The following is a 19,483-nucleotide window of genomic DNA, read 5'->3' as shown; positions in this document are numbered from 1 at the left end:
CTGCCATAAAAAAGCCAGACTACGGTTTACAACTGCACATGGGGACAAAGATTGTACTTTTTGGAGAAATGTCCTCTGGTCATATTGAAACAAAATAGAACTGTTTGGCCATAATGACCATCGTTATGTTTGGAGGAAAAAGGGGGAGGCTTGCAAGCCGAATAACACCATCCCAACTGTGAATCACGGGGGTGGCAGCATCATGTTGTGGGGGTGCTTTGCTGCAAGAGGGACTGGTGCACGTCACAAAATAGATGGCATCATGAGGGAGGAAAATTATGTGGATATATTGAAGCAACATCAAGACATCAGTCAGGAAGTTAAAGCTTGGAAGTTAAAGCTCTGGTCTGATGAAACAAAATAGAACTGTTTGGCCATAATGACCATCGCTATGTTTGGAGGAAAAAGGGGGAGGCTTGCAAGCCGAATAACACCATCCCAACCGTGAAGCACGGGGGTGGCAGCATCATGTTGTGGGGGTGCTTTGCTGCAGGAGGGACTGGTGCACGTCACAAAATAGATGGCATCAATGAGGGAGGAAAATTATGTGGATATATTGAAGCAACATCAAGACATCAGTCAGGAAGTTAAAGCTTGTTCTTCCAAATGGACAATGACCTCCAAGCATACTTCCAAAGTTGTGGCAAAATGGCTTAAGACAACAAAGTCAAGGTATTGGAGTGGCCATCACAAAGCCCTGACCTCAACCCTATAGAAAATCTGTGGGCAGAACTGAAAAAGTGTGCGCGAGCAGTTAAACCAGCTCTGTCAGGAGGAATGGGCCAAAATTCGCCCAACTTATTGTGGGAAGCTTGTGGAAGGCTACCCAAAACGTTTGACCCAAGTTGAAATTGTTTAAGGCAATGCTACCAAATACTATTTGAGTGTATGTAAACTTCTGACCGACTGGGAATGTGATGAAAGAAATAAAAGCTGAAATAAATCATTCTGTCTACTATTATTCTGACATTTCACATTCTTAAAATAAAGTGGTGATCCTATCTGACCTAAGACAGGGAATTTTTACTGGGATTAAATGTCAGGAATTGTGAAAAACTGAGTTTAAATGTATTTGGCTAAGGTGTATGTAAACTTCCGACTTCAACTTATATACATACATACATACATACATACAGTGGGAGGAAAAAGTATTTGATCCCCTGCTGATTTTGTACGTTTGCCCACTTACAAAGAAATGATCAGTCTATAATGTTAATGGTAGGTTTATATGAACAGTGAGAGAGAATAACAACAACAAAAATCCAGAAAAATGCACGTCAAAAATGTTAGAAATTGATTTGCATTTTAATGAGGGAAATAAGTATTTGACCCCTCTGCAAAATATGACTTCAGCTCCCTCCACAGATTTTCTATGGGATTAAGGTCTGGAGACTGGCTAGGCCACTCCAGGACCTTAATGTGCTTCTTCTTGAGCCACTCCTTTGTTGCCTTGGCTGTGTGTTTTGGGTCATTGTCATGCTGGAATACCCATCCACGACCCATTTTCAATGCCCTGGCTGAGGGAAGGAGGTTCTCACCCAAGATTTGACAGTACATGGCCCCGTCAAATGATGCAGTGATGTTGTCCTGTCCCCTTAGCAGAAAAACACCCCCAAAGCATAATGTTTCCACCTCCATGTTTGACGGTGGAGATGGTGTTCTTGGGGTCATAGGCAGCATTCCTCCTCCTCCAAACACAGCGAGTTGAGTTGATGCCAAAGAGCTCCATTTTGGTCTCATCTGACCACAACACTTTCACCAGTTGTCCTCTGAGTCATTCAGATGTTCATTGGCAGACTTCAGACGGACCTGTATATGTATTCTTGAGCAGGGGGACCTTGCGGGCGCTGCAGGATTTCAGTCCTTCACGGCGTAATGTGTTACCAATTGTTTTCTTGGTGACTATGGTCCCAGCTGCCTTGAGATCATTGACAAGATCCTCCCGTGTAGTTCTGGGCTGATTCCTCACCGTTCTCATGATCATTGCAACTCCACGAGGTGAGATCTTGCATGGAGCCCCAGTTTGAGGGATATTGCCAGTTCTTTTCTGTTTCTTCCATTTGCAAATAATTGCACCAAATGTTGTCACCTTCTCACCAAGCTGCTTGGCGATGGTCTTGTAGCCCATTCCAGTCTTGTGTAGGTCTACAATCTTGTCCCTGACATCCTTGGAGAGCTCTTTGGTCTTGGCCATGGTGGAGAGTTTGGAATCTGATTGATTGATTGCTTCTGTGGACAGGTTTCTTTTATACAGGTAACAAGCTGAGATTAGGAGCACTCCCTTTAAGCGTGTACTCCTAATCTCAGCTCGTTACCTGTATAAAAGACAGCTGGGAGCCAGAAATCTTTCTGATTGAGAGGGGGTCAAATACTTATTTCCCTCATTAAAATGCAAATCAATTTATAACATTTTTGACATGCGTTTTTCTGGATTTTTTTGTTGTTATTCTGTCTCTCACTGTTCAAATAAACCTACCATTAAAATTATAGACTGATCATTTCTTTGTAAGTGGGCAAACATACAAAATCAGCAGGGGATCAAATACTTTTTTCCCCCACCGTACATACATACATACATACATACATACGCGCGCACACACATTTCCAAGTTTATGCTTGAAAACCAACTTTATAAGAGGTTTAAAAATAGGTTCTATTTGACTCAAAGTTCCATGACATACAGTAAGGCATTGTTTGCAGAATAAATGGATTCTGTTCAATGCATGATTAATATAATTCACCAATACATTTCTTGGTAGTCCAAAAAATATTGCTATCAGGTTGTAAATCACAGCTGGCCTGGTACATTGTCTGCTGCCTCCACAATTTCAGTTTCAATGTCTCAATATTTTGAACAAACATTGACGACTGTAACTAAGGCTGGGAATGTCAAACCACCGCGATGCGCTGCACTACAAGTCACAAGCGAGCATAAATGAGTTAACAGTTGAGTCATCTACTTTATGAAATTACAGCCTGATGCGCTCACGTCGGTGAATTCAATTTCAGTTGCGCTGCTTTCTTGTGTCCCGTTTACAGCTTTTAGATTTTAAAAGTTAATATTTTGCTTGGGGATTTTGTAAACAAACTGAGTAAACAATCTGCTACACTAGTAAATTACAACATTTAAATCTTTACAAACTGTGTTTGATGATGTGGTGTTTTGTCCCTTATCATCTGGCATTTGGCCAGTCATAGTATTATTTTTCAAATGATAGAAATATTGAATTCATATTTTCCATATAACAATATCAGTTTGGCAGAATTTTGGGAAGATCTACATCCTGTCTTGCCTGGCTGAGATGGCGTTAATCCGTGACACGGACCGACGAGTTGTGCGTTCCGAGATGCTGTTTTGCGCACCACTGTTGTACTGCGCCATTATTTGCCTGTTTGTGGCCCACCTGTTAGCTTGCACAATTCTTGCCATTCTCCAATTTTTTTGTTGGTCGCACCATTCTCAGTAAACCCTAGACAATGTTGTGTGTGAAAAGCCCAGAAGGCTAGCCGTTTCTGAGATACTGGAATAGGTGCGCCTGGCACTGATGAGCATACCACGCTCAAAGTCGCTGAGGTCACTCGTTTTGCCCATTCTAACGTTCAATCGAACAGTAACTGAATGCCTCAATGCCTGTCTGCTTTTTTATAGCAGGCCACGTGGCTCACTGTCTGTAGGCGCGAATCATTTTTGTGAACGGGGTGGTGTACCTAATAAACTGGCCAGTGTATATTTCCACACTATGCGGTTTGAATAATACTGTGAAAATGATAATGCCCTTTTAGTGTAAGAGCTCAAATGTGAGCCTGTTAAGATGGGATGGAGTTTTGGCCTGCCTGGTGACATCACCAGGCTGTAAATTAGATAATAGATAGACCATAAGAAAGAGTTCCAAACCTCACAGCGAATAACTGGCAGTCCTAGCAAAATTCTTGCTTGAGAAATTGCTCTTCGCTAAGAACCTATTTTTTTCCTTTTTGACCATTGAAAACAATCACAGTAAGGTACTTCATTGTTACCTAGAAATGATTTGATACTGAGAAAAAATGACTGCATTGGACCTTTAAGATTGTGACCTGAATGTTGGCAGTGTCCCACTTATATGGGAGATCTCTCGCTCCAGCGAGGCACTGTCTGTCAGGGAGAAGGTGTGTGTGTGTGGCTGGCTGAGGCATGAATGAATTATTCATTCAGATTGCAGGGAGGGAGCGTTCATGCATGATAGGGCACAGTCGGGGGTTCTGTGTGTGTACAATGCAGTCTAGAGCAGTGGTTCTCAAACTGTGGGGAGTGCGGGGGTCCCCCCCCCCCCCCAAAAAAATATGTTTTAATAGTAGGTGGCACAAGGTGCCATTTCAAAATTGGGTAGTGCATAATCAGTTCCTCTTGTCATGTTAGTCATTCCATACCTTAGAGAGGTATTTAGAACGGGTTAGAAATAGCCCATGTCAGCAAAGAAAAAAAAGATTACAATTTTGTCCATAGATGTTCAAATATCACATGAAATATCACATGAATACACATTAGACATGGTAACATTTATAGAACTGCAAGAAAATTAGCTTGAAGACTGCAAATTTTTCTTTTCATCCCATGACAAAATGTGAAGAATTTCAGGAAATAAGCTTTAAACCTGCAAAATTCTCTCCACCAACAAGAGGGATGTGAACAGTTTGTGTCATGAACAGTGATGGTACCCATAGAAAATGACATAGTGGATGTGCAGGTAGGGTGCAGGATGTTCCCCAATGCTGGAAGGGGGGCCCCGATTGAAAAAGTTTGGAAACCCCTGGTCTAAAAGACCAGCTAACGGACTCCTGTCACCACTAAGACCTCCAGTTATATCTCACTGGAATGACACAATGTCAAGGTCTGACACTTTAGCCTAACTACAATAAATCAGATGTTTTCTCTAGCAGGTTCTTCCAGGGAAGTAATTTCTGTATCTCATTACAATCAATCACCGAAAGAGTTATAAACATAAGTTAATATGAGTAGAATAAATACCTTAGTGCTTCAGTTCCTGGATCTACCTTGAAACCTGTACAGGAGTTGGACTGTGCCGCTCAAACAGAGATTCCCCCTGTGGCACCAAACACACCCGCTGAGGAGAAATGGGTCAGTAGGTTTTTTTTTAAAGTAGGCCACTATTCCTTCTGTATTTTAATTTCATAAAGAGTTCTGGGCAGATAAGGTGGGGGAGGTACTACTGGGATCTACTTTCAGATAAGACCGGAGTTAGGTTTTGGCTTCCCCAGTGCCTTCACACCTTTTGAAATCATTCTCCATCATTCTTTCCACTGAACATTACCAACATCACCCCCACTTAACAAACTGTGACTTCAACTGCAGCTGTGATTCCTTAAAGCACTTGCACCATACTTCTTAAAACACATTTCACATGCCATACCTACATTATGTACAAGTACATTCGGCTAGCTATGCATTCAGTACATTCGACTAGCTATGCATTCAGTACATTCGGCTAGCTATGCATTCAGTACATTCGGCACGCTATGCATTCAGTACATTCGGCACGCTATGCATTCAGTACATTCGGCACGCTATGCATTCAGTATATTCGGCAAGCTATGCATTCAGTACATTCGCCAATTATGCATTCAGTACATTCGGCACGCTATGCATTCAGTATATTCGGCAAGCTATGCATTCAGTACATTCGGCTAGCTATGCATTCAGTACATTCGGCAAGCTATGCATTCAGTACATTTGGCTAGCTATACATTCAGTATATTCGGCTAGCTATGCATGCAGTATATTAGGCTAGCTATACATTCAGTACATTCGGCTAGCTATACATTCAGTACATTCGGCTAGCTATACATTCAGTACATTCAGCTATAACTTACACTAACAGGAGCAATTTCATAAGAGAACAGTCACCAGTACTCTCTTGTGCTGTATGAGAGCTATCTAAGTCTTGCTATCTCTCCCTGGTCTGAACACAAAACATGACCTCATGTATGGATTTCCCCTGTTAAAGAGAGGCTGGGTGTTCAGGAGAGCAGCAACCATGGCAGTCCTCTGTGCTCCCATTATATGATGAAATGTGTCAGGTTGGCAGCGATTCATTAGTTAAGCCTTGTTTGCCGATTGCAGTGCTGTCAGGTAGACTATCCATCCAGTGAGGCTTCCATTAGACTTAATTGATTATGTGCAGCAGGATCCCTGGGCGTCAGTACAGTGCACTGCAGACAGCCAGCACAGTACCAAAAAATAAATAAAGCATTTGCTGAATGGGAAAAGAGGTGCGATAATCACTCAATGTTACACCATTTATTTTCAACAAATCTAGTCAAATACCAGTTGCTTGTTTATTTCAAGTGTCACAAAGCCGTACAGGTGATTTCTGGTTACAATATTTCTTGTTATTCCACCTTAGATAAAATCTCAGTGACATCATCACATCATCTTTGCACTAAGGAACAAAAACACAAAATTGCAGAGAAAAAAAGGATATAAAAAAACCTGCTGTGATTTACAGTTAAGGATGTCTTGAAGCCCAAAATGGGCTAGGAGTTCTCACAGTGTACCAGCATGCAACAGAGAAGATACAGAAAATGTTATTCTAATTAGTGTGCCTGCAAGCAGATGTCTTTGTTCATTGTCTTATAAATGTATAGTCCCCTAGTGCACAGATCCTCAGTATGGGATTTGTATTAAGGTTTCTTTGTAGACAATCAAAGGAGGAAATGTTTATTGCTCGTCGTTTATTCTTTGTATTGTCCGTCTGTGTGTGGCAGAGGTATTTCAGATGAGTGCACACTGTGCCCAATTTGGACTCTTGGTTTGTATGTCGACTGGCAGTGTGCTCTCCATGTCCTCTGCACACTGTTTGATAACTGTATTAATTGATTTTAGCTCTACATTTGATCCATTGTTGCATTTTGTAGATCTCTTAATGTAGCTGAAGCTCTAATAAACTCACAGGCATCTGACCCATGACATAAGTCAGCTAAATCAACACAACAACAGATTCATTGGGAGAGAGGTGAGGAGAGTTTATTTCTAAATCAATAGGAAGTCCTACATAGTGATAAAAGGTCATATAATATTTTGGTACAAGACAACAACCTCTATGTTAAAATGAAAGAGGCTCAAGGAATCCCAACCAATCAATGTGCTCTGAGGCACTATTTTTTTAAATGGTGCAGACTCCAATTTCTCAAGTGCTCTGGCCTAAATGTCATTTAAAAATGAAGATGATAATATTGTAAACAAATCTCTTTGCACCTTTAATAAAAATGGTAAATATTAAATAGAGCTAGACAACCACAATAAGGCTATGTGTTAAGATAATAAGAATAATGTTATTTATACTGTAAGGCAAAAATATATCAGACCATGTCAATATAAAAAAAGTAACTGCTGCCTTCAAAATATCTCTCTTTCCCCCAAAATAAGGTCAACCCATATCAGCTGCAACTTCATCATTCGCACTTAGTTGCAGTCATTTTGTGAGTGTGTGAGATTTTGTCTTGTGAGTGACCCCAGAATTCAAAAATTCTGTTGATCACAGTGACCACTTTTTCTTACTATCCTAAAACATATCACACTTTTCATGCTTTGAAAGGTTTAAATAGACTACTGTACACTGAATTACCCAACATTCAATCACGCGCATCATCTCCATAGCAGAACACACAAACACAGGGTAAGGTGTTGATAGCTCAATGTACCATCTATTTGGGATAGAGTAGATGGATTGTACAGTGTATTGTCCTAGTGAAATTGAAAAAACGATTCACCCAGTACTACTTGTTTTCTTTATCACTGTCTATTAAAATGTTCCTAAAAGGCACAAGGTAAGTGGATTGCAAACTAGTCACTACAAAAGCAGTTACTGTCCAGCAAGGCTAACAGGTTAAAGGTTCAATGTATTTACACACTTACAGTACGACATGGAGACATAGATTGCACGTAATCCTCACAATAATTGTTATTCTTAATAACTGATTGACAACATGGATATCTTCTATGATATTTCCAATTGCACCACTTTACACGTTAAGAAATAAGCCAAATGTAATATTGCATATTAACAAAAACCTACAGTCCATCTTTAAAAACATGATCAAGGCCTGTTTGACCCTTAAATGTTGTCTGAACCAATTCTATTGTAGAATGGACTACACTACCAAGTTTCTGGCTTTACAAAAAGCCTGGAAACAACAAAGAACCACAGGGCTATTGAATGGCCCATGCCACATTTTTGGAAAGAAGTTGTCTATATTTCAAAGAGATCTTGTGAATAGGCCAACCAGTTAGGCAAGTTAATTTAAATGGATTTGGCTGTGTAAAACGACTGTTTGATATCCCCAAAATTGAGCATTGTGAGAACTTAGAATTATAGGCTTTGAACTTACATTTAGTCAAAAATCAGTTATTGACATGGCCATGCTCTGTACAGTATACCTCATGTTTGTTGAATGCAAAATACCATAAACAAATTGCTTACACAGTACAAACCTATTTTGAATCTGAACACAAAAGCCCAGTCCCCAGAACTAACCTTTAGTTGGACAGAACCCTACCATTCTACGGTCTTGTTTTGCAGGATGATTTTATGAAGTGAAATCTTCCTCACACTCGAATCTGATATCCATTCATGTCTGGAGGTGACTTCGGATCAAGAACTTTCTTCTCTCCTGATGGACTGTACACCCCCCAAAAAAGACAAAAAATATGACTTCTCATGACAGATTACAACTGAAAGATTACTGTTCAGAGAATCCTCTTGGACTATGTCATAGGACATCTAGCCTCTAGTGCTTGTTCAGATCAGTGCAGGGCTATCTCTACTACAGCTAGCACCTTGTTTATTGACCTAATGAGTATTTACTGTGTTGTCAGAGAGACTATAGTGAGACTAAGCATCTCCTGATATCTGACTATTGTGCACAATCAGTATTACCGTCTCTCGATGCGGCTGTTCCTGCGCATGGGGCTGCCTGGGTTACGGTGGGGCGAGCCCATGTTACTCTTCCTGTCTTTGGTGGGTGAAGTGGGCGCAGCCTTCCCAATCTGAAAAAGAATCACACAGTTCTGTTTACCTCACATTAACAACAAGGGGAAACACAAACGAGGTACACAAACAGTTCTGGTCATATCCTCTGTACAGACTAAGGAGAAGTGCAGTTCAAGTAAGACTCCAATTACTAAACGTTTGTCTTTCAAAATACAGCACATCAATAAATGCAGAGTAGCGAGGTGGAAGGAAAGTCAGTAGCAAACAAACACTCCGATCATCAGCTTTCAATTACTTAGAGTAGTACTAAGGTGAGCTGCTCGATGAGAGGCCCTAACATGCTGGAGGCATAGTGTTGACGGTGATGATGGTAAAATCCTCCACATCTTTAATGTGATTGTGAGTCCAGTGAATGGGAGAGCCCGCTCTCTAAAAATATCAGCCACTGATTGATAGAGGCAGCCATACATGGCGCACAACCGAGCAGAGCAAAGCCATCACATTCGTTTTATTATACGCAGGGCCCTGCGTTAAGGATCCTTTCATTACTGTTTGGGATGATAGCGCATGAGGTCATCATTTGAGGATTATAGCTACTGAAATGGCAGGTCAACTCCATGTCATCATGCATGATGAGACAGAGGGTCAAAAGGAGTCAGAATCTCAGTGATTAACAGGGGCTTTCCATCTGCTCAGAAAGGATTCACATTAAAATTCCCCTGGTGCTTCCCCCTCACATGAATCAAAACATGGAGCTCAGATGTATCCCAATTTAATTTGACACAAATCTAAATTCCATACTGGTACTATGGAAGTCTACAAACTACGAGTTCAGTGCCAGTTGAACCTAATGAAATCACTAGAATCCTAGGAAGCTGACAGGTTTGTTTCATGGATCCCTAACATGGTTTGGCTCATGGACATTTTTCCATCTCAGTCCCCAGATGTGTGCACATGTCCTGCCTTAGTTCTGTACATCCCATCACATTCCTGCACTCTAACACATGGTCTCTGTGTCCCTGGGTCCTTTACCTTCATCCTCATGTCCCGGGTGTGTCTCTCCAGCTCTCTCCTCATTTCCTCCTTGGTCAGCTTATCCACGTCTAGTATGGAGTGTTTCCAGTCTATCTGCTCCACACTGTGGGGGTCATGGGACACATACTGGCCAATCTTCACCTTCCTCAGGGTGTGCCAGTAACCCTTGTAGGCCCCCTCAAACTCCTGCACCAGGTCAGCCAGTGTTCGGAACTCCAGGGGTTTGAACATGAGGTCCATCCGCCGACTGATGCCCAGTGCCCCGAAGCGGCCCCCGCTGTGCACCCCCAGCACAATGTGGCAGAATTGGTTCCCTGAGAACTGCGTCTTAAAGCTGAGGGGGAAGCGCTCCACACCCGGCATGCTGTTGGTAAGGTAACTGGGACAGGCAAGGTCAAGGACATTGAAAAACCTTATCACTGACCCTGGTTGCATGCTCCAACTGGAGTGCCCCTTTACAGGGTAACATAAACAACAATTGTTTTCAAGCTCCACTAATCTGTTTTTAAGACAAGAATACATTAGTCTGCATACAGTAGTCTCAGACTGTGAGCACACTAGTCAGTTCTAATCACATAATACTTGGATGCCCTGATTGTGCCCATAAAGCTTTGTCTCTAAATCCCTGTTACCACACTGAGGCATCACTCCAGGTTATTTTTTTAGCTTCCCACAAGCACTCAGTTGGAAAACAACATTTCCAGGTCATCATTTATCACCCCATTGACAAATCTTGTGCTGCTCAGTGTCGTAGATGAGAAAAAATGATGTGCAGGTAACAACAGTGGCATAAGAAAGTCATTACAGTTTTCACGTGGAACACCAAGGAAAGGATACATCCCAAGGATCACTGCCTCCAGACACTTGATTGGCAGTGACTCCCGGATCATCTCCTTGGCGATGTCCATCAACCTACACAGAATATGAGGGTTAGAATACACCTGAAGGCAAGGCAACAAAATAGTCTACTCTAAAAGGTAGCAATTATAAACATGGATTCTAAAAGGCCTGAAAGACACTTGTACATATTACAGATTATCTTTGTGTATGCAAAGGGAAAATGACTAACTCCTTTAGGAAAAATAAATACATTTGATTATTAAAACTGGCATTTTGCATGAGACACTGAAATAAAACCATCTGGTGCTAAATGTCAAGAACCGAGTAAGCAAAATGCATTAGAAGCTTCTGCCGGGGAAACAGATCCTATTAGGCTATGAAAACAGTTCCTGGTCGCAATGCCCTTGGGTGCAACAGACATACAGCCGATTCAGATATCCAATTCCTTCAGCTTCTGTCATGATCAGCATAATATGAAAGCAATTGGTAAACATGCATAGCTACTTCCTCTGTCTGCTGCCTCTGTGGCCTCTGCGGCCCCAGGAAAAGCTATTTCACCAAACCCTGAGATTCTCTCTGGCAGGTAGCTGTCATGTTGCTTACTGTCTGACATTTACAATATCCCTAGCAAGGCCATGATCCACTCAAGATAATCTAAGAGCTAAAATAAAAGATTAGGAAACAGGAATGGGATAGAAGGAACTGAGAAACTTACGCAGTAAGAGGCCTGCTTTTCTTGATTTCAAAAAACTGTGTTCCCGTGTGATTGTACCTGTAGGATATTGTTAAGTAAACTGTACCAAAATAGAAATGCAACATGCAACAATTTCAAAGATTTTACTGAGTTACAGTTTTTATGAGGAAATCAGTCAATTGAAATAAATGCATTAGGCCCTAATATACGGATTGTACATGACTAGGAATACAGATATGTGTCTGTTGGTCACAGATACCTTAAAAAAGAAATGGGCCTCACAATGGGCCTCAGATCTCATCACGGTATTTCTGTGCATTCAAATTGACATCGATAAAATGCAATTGTGTCCGTAACTTATGCCTGCCCATACCATAACCCTACCGCCACCATGGGGCACTGTTCACAACATTGATATCAGCAAATCGCTCCCCAAAATGACACCATACACGTGGTCTGCGGTTGTAAGGCCGGTTGGACGTACTGCCAAATTCTCTAAAACGACGTTGGAGGTGGCTTATGGTAGAGAAATGAACATTAAATTCTCAGGCAACAGCTCTGGTGGACATTCCTGCAGTCAGCATGCCAATTGCACGCTCCCTCAAAACTTGAGACATCTGTGGCATTGTGTTGTGTGACAAAACTCCACATTTTACAGTAGCCTTTTATTGTCCCCAGCACAAGGGGCACCTGTGTAATGATAATGCTGTTTAAATAGCTTCTTTATATGCCACAGCTGTCAGATGGATGGATTATTTTGGCAAAGGAGAAATGCTCACTAAGTGGGATGTAAACAAATTTGTGAGAAATGAGCTTTTATGAGTATGGAACATTTCTGGGATCTTTTATTTCAGCTCATGAAACATGGGACCAACACTTTACATGTTGCTTTTATATTTTTGTTCAGTGTACATACAAATGCAGAGGGAGTGAAACAATATGGGAAATGTCCAAACACAACAGACCCTCTGGGCTGTGCACTGTACGTATTCTCAATGGGAATGAACCCCGTTAAGTGCTTTCTGATATTCATAGTTCCTCGTTTGTGAATTATGGATGACCTTCTTGAGCTGAGAGATACTAATGTTTATGCTCAAAATAGATTATAGTCTAAACATGGCCTACATTCTGAGATGTGACATACATTGATATTGTCATAAAAGAATGAGTAAGACAAGTATAAAGAACTTATGAACTATTTTACTGGTTATATATATATATATATATATATATATATATATATATGCCATTTAGCAGACACTTTTATCCAAAGCGACTTAGTCATGCTTGCATACATTTTACATATGGGTGTTCCTGGGAATCAAACTCACTACCCTGGTGTTACAAGCTCCATGCTCTACAAACTGAACAACAAAGGACCTCAGTGAGTTACCAATCACCATAATCTTCTTCAGTACATCTACTGTGTGGCCCAGTTTCCATCTGCATGAAATCAGCTTGTGCCTATATTTATGAATTATTTATAGATACATAGAGTGCATGGCTAACACATATTTCAGGAGAGATACCTTGAATTCCAACCCAGAGCATAGTGTGTTAGCGTCAGGCATGGAATTTAACATCTTTACACATTAATTAATGTATAATCAACCTACTGTACATTTTGATGACATACCTAAACTGTTATCTAGACTGACAGGTTGGGATAAACAATCATACAGAGACTGACAATGACCAACAACAGCTCCAATGAACAGTCACAGCTTTATCCAGGCTACCTGGGCTATTCATCATTGGTCCAGAGCTTGGCAATAGTGACCAAGCAGTTCTACCATTCCAGGCAAAGGATACTGCAAGTCCCTGATGTATTTCTGTATGGCTTCCAGGCGCTGTGGGATACTGGTGGTTGGCTGGTATGTAGGCACACTCGGTGTAGGAATCTATGGGGCAGAGGCAGAGCACAACCAGAAGCATTAGTATCGCACAATCACAGAGCTGGAGAATGTCCTCTTGTTTAACTTAACAACCATCCTTTATGGGCATGGTCATTATCTTAACTGTTCCATATAGCAAGTCTCACAATGCTATATTAATTGAATATATAATGGGATTCCTTAGGAGCACAGAGGCAGCATTTAAACTCATCTGGACAGAACAGCACTTGTACATCTAGTGGCATGTTATGACTGCATGTGTATCTGTGTGGTTTGAAATGCTGCATATTTTGACAGCTTCATCCACTTGTTATCTGAGGAGTCGTAACTGAGTCAGTTACAATCATTCTGCATAGTGGGTTATCTTCACTCCATCTCTAGTGCGAATCGAATGAAGCATGTAGCATCATATACTAGGCCTATGCAATATCCTCCTGAACAGTTTACTGCATGTTTATCTTGAATGATAGTTCACGGTAAATAAATGTGACTAGGATGCATATTGAACGCTATATACTAGTGGGAGGAAAAGCTGATTCTTTTTTTTCTTTCACATTGTTGAAATAGACTGAGTGTAGTCTGTAGAGCTGTCAAACTGAAAACAACAGAGTAGGGTGTCTAGGTGAGGACTTCACCTGCTCTTACCTTGGGCAGATCACTGGCTCCCCGGATGCGTGTCCCTATGGCCTCCCCATTAGGGTGAGTCCGGGCCACATGCCTCCACATCTGCTCCCAAGTCTCCTCATCCACCGGTAGACCTCCCCTGTTTACGAAGAAGGGCACCCCTCCATCCCGCAAATCCTCTTCACCTTCATCCTCATCTCTCTCCTCCACCCCCACACACCCCACTGTGGTCCTTAGCATCCCCCCACACAAGGGACCCCAGTCCTGGAACCTGGCACAGATGGTTTACAGCCTATGTGCCCTGCCCTTTAACTGTCAATCTGATTGCAGTTTCTCAGCAAGTAACAGTCCCACAGCAGGTGAGAAACATGAGCAATTCATGACACGCTGGATATGTAGAACTTTGCAAAACTGCAGGCTGTATCAGTCTCCAAATTCAAATACGGTACCTCTTATGAACAAAATGGCACACAATCATATGTTCCACACAAATGCGGAGTTAAAGCTACAGTAGTTGTTACAATTGTCCGTTTATGTCAGATGAGTTCAATTATATATTTTTTTGTTTGTTGCAAAAGCAGAGATTAAAGGGAATTATAGCTAGCCTACATCAAGTAATGTCTGATCGATAATGTTATTGGCACTTTAGAAACATCACAATGATCTCTACGATGCAGGTTAAGTCAAGTAAATCATTGAAATACTGAAACTAGACAATATATTATTAAAACTAGAAAAGGCGTGCATTTTTAGGCATCATGAAAATAAGACTTCAACAATGAGGTTGAACTAAGCACATTGGGAAATGATGAATACATATAATGCCTACAACATAAGGGGGAATACAATCTTCCAAAAGGGTATACAGACAACAAATTACTGTATTAAAAACCACTAATATCCGGCACCGTTATCCCAGAGGTCATTCGGTCTATATCCAAAACGCCGGGATAGATTGGATACGATCACATTTCTTCGACACTCCGCTTAGTTGGTGCCCGCATTCCAGTCTAGTCCATTTTACAACACAACATTGTTCGTGTCAATCCAAATCAGTCCAGTTTGAACACCCATGGCTACAGAGTAGCGAGAGCTAATCTCATGCGTGCTACAATATTGCGCCGCTCACACTCCCAGATCTATAGCAGCTGCGCATGCGCTGACGGATTACATTTAACGAGCTGCACATTTCCTCCGCTGTAACAGACAATTATTATTATTTTTTTAAACTTTATTTAACTAGGCAAGTCAGTTAATAACAAATTCTTATTTTCAATGACGGCCTAGGAACAGTGGGCTGCCTTGTTCAGGGGCAGAACGACAGATTTTTACCTTGTCAACTCGGGGATTCGATCTTGCAACCTTTCGGTTACTAGTCCAGCCTATGAAATGTAAGGGTTTGCAATAATTTAAATGACAGTACAAAAGTGGGCAGCTAGACAATTTAACAGCAAACTGATTTTATTGGCATCATTCTTGGATACTTTACAAGCAGCACAATTTAAGGGTTTATAATAAATGCACTCTCCAGGACTAATGACATACAGCCTAACTCTTCACACTATGACAGAAAAAATACTGGATGCATTTGACTATTCTTTCACTAATTTATTGCAATTTTCACACCTTGACAGAATGCATTTGTACTTTTATGGAACAAAGTGAAAAACAGTTTTGGAATAGTAAGAAATACACCAGCCATTAAATTTGCAAAATTATTACTCTGTCATCCATTTCTGCTAAAAATGTAGAGGATAAATTCAAGTCCTTTAATAATGTACAATAAGCAGGTAAACAAATCAAAACCTCCTCGACAAAAGCCACAGTCCAACTGGAATTTCAATTCCATCAACTGAATATTAGAATCTTGGAGCACCATAGTCATCAGGCATTCTTTCAATGTTGAACCTGTGAACAATATTAGGGTTAGACATGGTTTAAAGATCATGGTATAAGACATTTTATATGAGAGAGAGATAAACTAGCTATAAAAACACAGCGATAACCACAAATGACCCATTGATAATCTGATGTTAATTCTGACCTATGGTTGGAGATGTACATGATGGGTACTCCTGGGATCTTTCTGATCCTTCTCTTCAGGTCCCTGTCCACAGTTGCCAGGATGTAGCACTTGTGCTGTGAAAGATACATGACTGAATTGGTGTTCTTCTCTGGTATAAAACCACAGTGCTCTAATGACGAAAGGGTTTCCCTAATGTAATACATTGTCAATTTAGTAGATTAAACTACATTACCTGGGTTACCCTTTGAACTAAGCAGTCATCAGCGTATGTTCCTTTGTGGGTACATGGCAGTCGTTCGAACCGAGGATCCTTGGCTATCCTACAGAGGCAGAAAATGTATCCGTCATATACCTTCCCTATGGAACGTTGATAATACCCTCAGAACGTGTGTGTATGTGTCTGAATGTCTGTGGTGTATCTAGAGGTTGGTCTTCACAACCGTTAGTTACCTCAGAGCTACTCTATACTTCATCCCCAGTTTCTCTATCTCAGCCATTACACAGTCTGTGATGCATGGGATACCTTTAACAAGCAAAAGTATAATTTAAAAATACACCGGTTATTCCTTAGTTACATTAACTGAGTTCACGCTGAATAAACTTTGCCAGATACTCACACTTGGCATACAGGCAGTCCATCATTGACTGAACTATGTCCAGTTTAGCCTTGATGGAGAAGTTGATGAAATTGGTATCGACCAGGATGTGATAAGGGGGACCAAGCTGAGTGTTGTACTGGAAGAACAGGCATGATGGATATTTTGGACTGCAGGTAGGAAAATAAATGTGTGAACACACAGTAAGAAGGTATCGACCTATAATCAATCATGTGTCAACAATATATTGAATATTAGTTAAGAGTTATGGGTACATCTGCATTTGTTTGTTCTGATACTTGTGAAGTAGTCCGATTACAGTCTTTTTTAGCTAACATTCCACTCCTTGCATTTGCCAAAGAGACTGGCCTTTCGGCAACCATTGCTCAAAGTAGCTAGAGAGGACTCCGTAATGAGAGAGAAATAATAAGGAAAATATTAGCCTACAAGATTCTATCGAGCCGTGTTTTCTTCAGCTACATCCCATTAATGAGAGAAAAGAAACAAAACTGTCACCTGTCGTCATTCCTCGCACATATGCTGATCATCATGACTTGCTTACATTTTTGTTATGCTAATTTCAGTTATATTATTTGTCCCTCCGCTCTTATTGAGAGATGGAGTACAGACAGGCTACTTTAGAAAACTTTCGGAATGGATATTGAGCTGATTCAAACTCACAGACAATGTAAAATGACCCATCAATCAAAGCCATCAGAGCATCTGACACACACAAATCATATTTCTTCCTAAAAACATATTCAGAACCTAGGCTCACCTTCAAATCTTGGCTGTAGTCCATCAAAAAGTAGGCATATGCTACATTATACATAATGCTAAACTGTAGTAAGCTAGGACTAATACATTGGCTAGCATACAAATGGTGGATTAATAGCCCAGCCAATGAATTAACTTTAACTTACACATGTCTTCACTGTTCCCTTGCGGAATTGATGCATCTCCACTGGCCTATTCCATCCGCTCTCTATTCCTCTTATAGCTATTGAACTAGAAGCCTAGCCCAATGCGTGTCCCAGAAGTAAGAATATAGTTTGGTTGCTTATTTTGAGCAATTCAAATAAATAAATATACACACATATATACATACATGAGGAAAGAGAGCACCTTGCTTGCTGAATATAAAATAGGCTACAGCGTTCACAATGAACAGGCCGGGAAGTTTGAATGGAGAGAACTTCTCTGGTGTGATGAAATCACATTGGCTGGTGGCAAAAATGAAATAAACGGGAATCCTATATTCTCCATGCGCCCAATGTTTATGTTTACAAGGAAATGCATTACATCATAATGCCCAATGTTCTAATGTTCACAATCAAATGTATGAATTAAGTTAGAACGTTTTCCCAAGTATAACTTGTATAAACGTGATTGGATGATAGCTGTGAGAGTTATCAAATCAGGATAAAATCCTCTGATCTCCTCGGGCTCATTAACGATAGAATGTTCCTATTTGACGATTGCTGAAAGGCCAGTCTCTTTGGCAAATGAAAGGAGTGGCTTCTAATAGCTGAACAGAGATGGCAACCAGCCTACTTGTGAAGCTACTTACACTTCTTTTTCCTTTATTTCTGATGGATCCTTTTTCTTTGTCTCTTGTACTTTGGTACGATCTTTCTCTTTTCTAAAGAAACTCAGAGTCAATACCATGAGGACTCAACTGGAATATATCATTATAGATAAAGTATGTCTTAGTCAAACCAAAGAAATGAGCGAGTCTTAGGATGCTAACTATCTAGCCATCTACAATATTTCTGACAATCCGTGCCAACTTGTTAGCTTGACGTTTAGCTAATCCACAAAGTTTGCATGGTTTATCAGTCATATAAACTAGACGGTGTGAATGATTCATATTCGTGCTAGCTAACATCATTGGCAGAAACTCACATTCTCTGATCTTTCAAGCTTATCATTCTCTTCATTGAAGCAAACTTCTTTGTCTTCCGTTTCCCCTAAAGTAAACATATGGAAATAAAACAGTCAGAAATAAAGAAAAGCGTTTGCTAAGTTTATGCAAAAATGCACACTTCAGTTAACTCAAGTCAAGTGACTACTGTTAGCTAGCTAAGCTAGCAGAACAAAAAAAAGGCATGCGAACTCCCATCAATTGAAATACATTTTAAAATATTCCAACTGCTGAATCAAGGACCACGGTCTATATTTAAATGATGGCCTTGTATTTTGATAAGTTATCGTACGATTTACCATGTTATGTTTTTAAAAATACAACAGCTGACTTGTTTAACTGGCTACAGCCCTCGTGTGACTGTGTTTAAACGTCATCAACAATCGACGTTTGTTTCCCTGCGCATCTCGGCTTCCGGTTGCCGCTAGCTAGTTAAATATAATAAATACATTCAAGGTAGGACTGTTATTCTTAAAATTAAAATGGATTTATCTTATGTATTTTAAAGTTTGACGTAGCTATGCGTGAGGGGTGAATTATTACATGTTTTGAAACACTGAATTTGGCTTTGGAATACCACATTTCGATTTTGCGTTGACATTGACGGCTTAACGTACGTCGTAGGTAGCTAACGTAGGCTACAGTATCAGCAACAAGCTAGCTAGTTAGTCTGTATTTGTCCTGAAGGAATTGATGTTGTAGTTAGCTGACTATAATCCCTGTCAGTGTGCATAGCCTAAAACACATGAATCACGTTGATTGTCGATATTGATTTATTATCTAAACACACATGGAGTATTGAGCTAACGACAGTTAGCTGCTGCTGTCTCATTAATTGATCGACTTTTCCAACCAGCCAGGT

At 40.6% G+C, this 19,483-nt stretch overlaps 3 protein-coding genes across 4 annotated transcripts in view; 1 reads left to right on the top strand and 2 right to left on the bottom strand.

The window, feature by feature from the left end:
- Positions 1–6,280: 6,280 nt before the first annotated feature.
- LOC106589786 (tubulinyl-Tyr carboxypeptidase 1) lies at positions 6,281–15,215 on the bottom strand. Its single transcript, XM_014180160.3, has 7 exons — positions 14,097–15,215; positions 13,369–13,457; positions 11,578–11,634; positions 10,860–10,934; positions 10,020–10,401; positions 8,934–9,043; positions 6,281–8,675 (listed from the first exon to the last, which is right to left on the bottom strand). The coding sequence occupies exons 1-7, from the start codon at positions 14,313–14,315 to the stop codon at positions 8,603–8,605; spliced, it is 1,005 nt and encodes a 334-aa protein (XP_014035635.1). The 5' UTR covers positions 14,316–15,215; the 3' UTR covers positions 6,281–8,602.
- Positions 15,216–15,518: 303 nt separating this feature from the next.
- On the bottom strand, positions 15,519–19,014 carry LOC106589732 (rRNA-processing protein FCF1 homolog). Its single transcript, XM_014180054.2, has 8 exons — positions 18,921–19,014; positions 18,603–18,667; positions 18,268–18,339; positions 16,719–16,867; positions 16,552–16,624; positions 16,334–16,421; positions 16,120–16,214; positions 15,519–15,983 (listed from the first exon to the last, which is right to left on the bottom strand). The coding sequence occupies exons 1-8, from the start codon at positions 18,921–18,923 to the stop codon at positions 15,935–15,937; spliced, it is 594 nt and encodes a 197-aa protein (XP_014035529.2). The 5' UTR covers positions 18,924–19,014; the 3' UTR covers positions 15,519–15,934.
- LOC106589621 (apoptosis-resistant E3 ubiquitin protein ligase 1) overlaps positions 18,999–19,483 on the top strand; it is a 31,101-nt gene continuing 30,616 nt past the window's right edge. The window contains exon 1 of one of the 2 annotated variants that reach the window (XM_045716050.2): positions 18,999–19,077. The gene's annotated coding sequence lies outside the window, so the exon portion shown is untranslated. Of the gene's footprint in view, positions 19,078–19,116; positions 19,482–19,483 lie in introns of those variants that run through there. The other variant, XM_045716053.2, reaches the window with a different exon arrangement.

Source organism: Salmo salar, chromosome 01 (genome assembly GCF_965601325.2).
Source record: "Salmo salar chromosome 01, fSalSal1, whole genome shotgun sequence".
Classification (NCBI taxonomy): domain Eukaryota; kingdom Metazoa; phylum Chordata; class Actinopteri; order Salmoniformes; family Salmonidae; genus Salmo; species Salmo salar.
This window is presented reverse-complemented; position numbering and strand designations above follow the sequence as displayed.